The 6,000-nt window shown below is 48.7% G+C and overlaps 1 protein-coding gene across 1 annotated transcript; it reads left to right on the top strand.

Moving 5' to 3' along the window:
- The first annotated feature begins 1,468 nt into the window (after positions 1–1,468).
- Positions 1,469–2,394, top strand: LOC135829918 (uncharacterized). Its single transcript, XM_065342301.1, has 2 exons — positions 1,469–2,299; positions 2,374–2,394. Exons 1-2 carry the CDS (start codon positions 1,469–1,471, stop codon positions 2,392–2,394), a joined length of 852 nt encoding a protein of 283 aa, XP_065198373.1.
- The last annotated feature ends 3,606 nt before the right edge of the window (positions 2,395–6,000 follow it).

Below are 6,000 nucleotides of genomic sequence, written 5' to 3'. Positions count from 1 at the left end.
AAGTTCCTAGACATCATAGTGAAGTGGGTCTTGCGTGACGTGGCCGATACCGACAACTACGTGGATGATATCCACGTGCCGCGTGACCATGCTGCCGAAGTGTTCTCTCAGCTTGCTGCGTTTGGTTTTGAGACCAAGCCTGCAGAGCCATTGCCTGATGCCCGTGTTCTGGGCTTGCAGCTCCATTCTAGCGCCACGGGTGAAGTCTTGTGGACCCGTCGTCAGGGTGTTGATCTGTCTGTTCCACCCACGGCTACGAAGCAGGAACTCTTCAGTTGGTGCGGTCGGGCGCTCAGCCATTATCCCGTCTGCTGTTGGCTTCGTCCGGCCTGCAGCTTCTTGAAGCGCCTCGTGTCTGGCCAGTCCGCATGGGATAAGCCTGTCTCTCCTGAAGTACAGCGGTTCCTCCAGGAACTGTCCGATCGCTGTGTGCGAGAGGATTCTGCTCATGGTACGTGGCATTCTTCCTCTACTGGTTCTGGTTTTGTTGTTCATTGCGATGCCTCTGATGTTGCTATTGGTGTTGTTTTGGACTGTGATGGTTCTGTTCTGGAAGATCGTTCTTGGCTCCGGCCAAAGGACGACCGGCGTCATATCAATCTTGCTGAGTTGAATGCTGCCTTGAAAGGCCTCGAGCTGGCTATTGATTGGAATGTCTCTTCTGTTATGCTCAAGACAGACTCTAAGACTGACTCTAAGACTGTCTTTGGTTGGCTCCAGGCTGTGTTGCGCAATACTGAATGGATGCGAGTTAGTGGTTTGCAACATGTCTTGGTTCAACGCCGTCTGCAGATCTTTACAGATTTGATTGAGGCATCCGGTATATCGGTCACAGTGGAATGGGTGCAGTGTGCTGAGAATCATGCTGATGTATTGTCTCGTGTTCCGCAGCCGTGGGTTGCTCATGCTAAGAAGTTGTGTTCTTCTGCTGATGTCGCTGCTTCTGCCCCCCTCTTCTACACTTTCACATCCATTGGAGTTTGACGTGTTGAAGTCTGGTGAAGCTACTGATGATGCTATCCAGAGCGCTATTCGCGATTTGTCTCGTGACGTCTCTGTTTCTGATCCGTCGTTCTGCAAGTTTCGTAAGCAGTTGTGTGTTATTGATGGTGTATTGTGTCGCACTTGGCGTGACCCCGTCGACGGTGAGGTACTGGTTCCTGTTGCTCCGCAATCCACCGTTCCCGCTTTGATTACTGCTGCTCATGCCAATACAGGTCATGGCAATTGGGAAACTATGTGGCGTTCTCTGTGTCAGTCTTGTTTCTTTCCAGGTATGTCTTCGCTATGCCAGGCCTATGGGCGTAATTGTCAGGCCTGCCAGGCTGCCAGTCCCCGCAGTGGTCCACCTGCTCCTGCTGTTCAGAATGAAGTTCCTGTCAAGCCGTGAGACATTGTCCAGATCGATACACTGGAACTCGGTCTCAACGAGACCGGTCAGTACCATTGTGTGTTAGTGGTTGTCGATATGTTTTCCCGTTGGGTCGAGGTGGTACCCTTGCGGCGTTATGATGGTCGCTCTGTTGCTGAGGAATTTCTGCGTCTCTGTTTGAAGTTTGGTCCGCCGCGTGTGGTGCGTTGCGACAATGGTCATGAGTTCCGCAATGCTAGTGTGTTTTCTTTGTTGGATGTTTTTGGTGTTTGCGTTCGTACTGGTGCGGTTCGTCACCCTCAGTCGCAGGGTGGCGCCGAGAGACTCAATCGTACTATTCTCACTCTTATTCGCAAGGTGTTGGATACTGCTGCCGATTGGCTAGCCGAGCTAGAGATTCTCCTCTTCTTCTACCGTACTCGTCCGCATAGTGAATTGAAGATTTCTCCCATGCATGCTATGTTTGGCTGGGAGCCTCGTGCTCTATTTGTGGACGGTATACCATCTACTCTTTCGTCCTCTCTTTGGGTTGATGGTGTGCGTGATAAGGCTGCTCAGGTTCACGACTATTTGACGGCGGTTGTTGCAGAGCACGCCCCTGCGCCTGTTGTTGAGTCGCCTTCTTGTCCGTATGTTGTTGGTGATCGTTTTCTATTGCGTAACCCTGATCGTTGCCAGAAACGTCAGCCCCCGTTCGATTCTGGTTGGTCAGTTAAACATCATGTTATTGGTCCTGCCAGTGTTGTGATTTGCCGTGTGCATCCTGAGTCAGGTCTTCGTCAGGAAAGGGTGGTCAATGTCGAGCTCTTGAAGCGTGATGTTGGTTTGGTTGTTCCTGATGTGGCGTGTGCTCCTCTAGTGCCCCTGCCTGATGTTGGCGATGTTCGCGTTGATGGTCCTCGTGATGATGGTGATGATGATGTTTGGGTTTGCTTGGACATTTTCCCCCATCTGATCATCTGGTTGGTGGTCATTCATTACGTCCCCGTGGTTCTCTGCAGCCCCCTGCTCGCTATCGCTAGGCATCTGTCTTCCCTGCTGTATGTCATGACATGTATGCCCCATCCAATATTATCAGGTGGAGGGCTGAAAGGGAACTATGCTGTTCGAATACTTATGATAACATTGTGTATGCATGGAGAGCTCTGTGCCAGAACTTTGCAGCCTAGAGAGCGTGTGTGGGCAGGCGTGTGTTTACCGCCATAATGCCAGGTGTGTCTTTACCACCACATTTATCAACCATAAGTACAGCTGCAGTGGTGTCTTCAACTTCATTCTATTGTGTATGCATTTACAATAATTATTATTCACGATTTGCTAGAGTTACTTACGTGGTTTGTTATATTCTTGCTCAGTGAAGTCCCTCTGCAGAATAACTCTACGATGTGTCATTATCTGACAGGGTTTACTGTCACCCCGTATCGGGTGCAAGCACCCACTGACAGATCAAACACTTTTCTTTCCTCATCTTTGATCTTTCTGTCTTCGTCCTGCTCACTACTGTTTGTCGTTCGAATTTCTGATTTATTTATTTATTTTGCTTCTGCATTTCTGCATTTGTTTTGTGACGCGGGCTGTCCCTTTCTGGGGGGACTGGTATCGTTTTAGGTTGCGTCCCCCTACCCTTATTTGTTGCGTGTAGTACGCTGGTCTCGTTTGTGCTGCACTTGTACGTGCACGTTTTGCCAGGGACAGCGGTTTTGCATTCGCTCTTCTTGGCGCAGCCAGTTCTCTCTCGCTTCTCTCTCATTTTCTCTCTCCTTTGAACCATGCATAATTTGTTCCTTATCTGAAAAGGCTGTGATCGTTTGTGTGACGGTGTGCACGGGGTGCATGACTGAGTGCCTGGGAAGGTTTAGATAACATGACTGAAAACTGACTCCAGTGTGTTCCACGGCATACCGCATGATGGTACATGATGGTACATCGGTGGTTAAGTGTCATACAGCAGTACATGTAACACTGAGTGTCATACACCCATGCCCACTGACAGTACTGTGCAGTGTGGTACTGTTAGGTGTGCAAGACCAGCGTTACGTACACGTGTAGAAACGTTAACCCTGTCTTCGGAGCGTGTCCTGGCGACACTCACACACCGCTAAGTTCCAGTCGCCAATGCACAGCCGTTCTAACTGCACAGGCAATGTGCCGATGAGGCTCCATTGTTCACGCCATACCGTGTACACGTTGTGACGTATTTGATGATTATTATTATTATGGGGGTGGCTTTATTGGTTTTGTGTCTGGATTATGCAGCATCCCGGGTGACTTCAGACCATGGGGTGTACTGCTGTTGTATGTGAAGAAAATATAGTGAGGGAGACTGAGAAAAGAAGAAAAAAAAAAGAAAGAAAAAGAGAGAAAAACTGTGAACAGCAAATCCACAATGATGCATGTACAATCTATGATACAACTAATCTGCTTCTTTTGAAGTAGATAAAAACATAACCCAAGCAGGTACAGAAATAACAAGAAAACTAAAGCAGAAAACAAAATTAGTTGAAAAGGAACACGACATTAAACCTGAAATCGAGCCCTTGAGCGACACAATAGCACTGAAAGCAGCGATATAATTCTTCTCATTCAACAGCAGGGAAGAAGGTGCGACGAAGGTTGGGACTTCGGCGATACTTGGGGAATTGTGTTTTGTTCCCTACATGGGAGCTCGCGCGTTTCCTGCAGGTTTGAATTCTCACTTCACAGACTCACGACTGCCATCCAGAGCACAGGAGAAGTACATGTACATCGAACCTTCCACTCGGCAAACCTGAAAGAAAGCACCACTCCCTGCTCAATACACAGTGTTTCGGGGAATTTAGCCCTCATCAGTTGAGCTTGAGTAGGCTGAGGAAGATTGTGCCTGAAGAGCACCACTTATATAGTGCTCTCCAGGCATAAACATCACCAGGGATACACACTTACAGAGTCGCTCCATTCCAGCGCGACAAACAGGGCGAGCTCACACGTAGGGAGCAACACACGATTCCCCAAGTATCGCCGAAGTCGGACTAACCTCTTCTTCACATTGTTGTCCCCAGCGCAGGCTTGCCAATTAGATGGTTTGGAGGCAACAACGTTGTAAATGACCAAGGGCCCTCAGCGCTTTGTTCAGCACCTCCATGCGCGACACTGAGTCACGCTGTTGTCTGGTGTTCACGAGGTAAATGGAACGGATTACCTGGAGACGTCCGCTTCAGCTTTAACCCTTTAGGGCCCACAATTATTTCAAGAAATGCACTGCCGCATACGCGAGCCCGGGTACTTATCTGGTCGTAACTTTGGTGTCCTTTGGCCGATTTTGGTGATCTTGGGCTTTCTGGAAAGCTCTTGGCCAGAGGAATACAGCGATAGCCAGCAATACATCACTCGATCCACAGAACCAGCGCCGCAGCGCGATACGGCGCTCCAAAGCCAGCATTGCGAGCGCCCAACTCAAATTCTCTGCCATTTCAACAAATTGCATCGCAGATCGCTCAAATTTTTTTTACTGGAGAGCTGAGAAACATGCCTTTGCGATGACGTGAACTATCTGTAGCTGCGTGGGCCGCGAGTCAGGGAAAACCCCTAAAAACGAGTTCAAAATGCACGCGCTCGAGTTGACTCTGCTGGCGAATTTAGTTCGAGTCTCGTATCTCCGCTCTCCGAACTCGGATCGCTTTCGGGTTTTTTCGAGCCGATAGCTGAGACAATTCTAATGTCGATAGCCCTTTCGATTGTCCGATTTGGTCAAGGGACGGCCGAGTTACGCCAGGTTGCGCTTTGAAAAGTATGCACTGTACACTGGTACGGATATATCCGTACTATGGGCCTCAAAGGGTTAAAAGGCTGGAGACCTACGTTCAAATCAGCAGCAGTACCTTACGCAATAGGTCATTGCCGGTGTCTGTTGTGTTCCTTGCCAAGTTCCGCACCAGTAACTAATGCTATGTTAGACAATGGATCTGTGCTATTGATCTCCAGCTAACTATCATTTTCAGTGCATGCACACTTTTTGCCCTCTTTTTTTACCTTCCCTTTTCGCTACCTTGCGGATCTACTCACCTCCCACCGCTGTAAGAGCTGCATCTGCGCCTTGATCCTTGAAGGGTGGTGGCGTTAATACGGATGCGGAAAACTCGGCCTCTAGCCGAGTCTGACGCGACCCGTGAAATTTTTCCGTACCTTGTTATTGAGAAGAAATTCCCGTTTGGAATTTGTGAAGTAACACGAAGTAAAAATGTCAAATAAAGCGTTCACTGGGATAAGTGTTCAACGTGTGTCCACTGGACAACACCATTCACCACAGAGAGTGGACAAATCAAGGTAGTCTCTCTCTCTCTCTCTCTCTCTCTCTCTCTCTCTCTCTCTCTCTCTCTCTCTCTCTCTCTCTCTCTCTCTCTCTCTCTCTCTCTCTCTCTCTCTCTCTCTCTCTCTCCCTCTCGCTATATCTCTCTCCCTCAATCTCCATCGGACAGTCTCTTGATGTTTCTCGTCAATCTTCTCCCTTCTATTATTCATCCAGGGTAGATGTTTGTTTGGTCGTGGTTGCAATCTTTCTTAATTTCGTGTCCTTGTCTACATGTCGTATATACAGCCTGTCATGGGCAAACCCTATATATAGGGTTTGGCCAAATCAAACCCTATATACA

This window comes from Sycon ciliatum, chromosome 13, assembly GCF_964019385.1.
Source record: "Sycon ciliatum chromosome 13, ocSycCili1.1, whole genome shotgun sequence".
Lineage (NCBI taxonomy): Eukaryota > Metazoa > Porifera > Calcarea > Leucosolenida > Sycettidae > Sycon > Sycon ciliatum.
The sequence above is the reverse complement of the archived record's forward strand: the minus strand, read 5'-3'. Positions and strand labels throughout refer to the sequence as shown.

Excerpts from the sequence above, each read along its gene's own strand:
- LOC135829918 (XM_065342301.1), top strand. The coding sequence starts at position 1,469 with ATGTTTTCCCGTTGGGTCGAGGTGGTACCCTTGCGGCGTTATGATGGT. Across the intron at positions 2,300-2,373 it reads ATGGTGATGATGATGTTTGG|CCCCCTGCTCGCTATCGCTA; the intron begins GTTTGCTTGGAC and ends GGTTCTCTGCAG.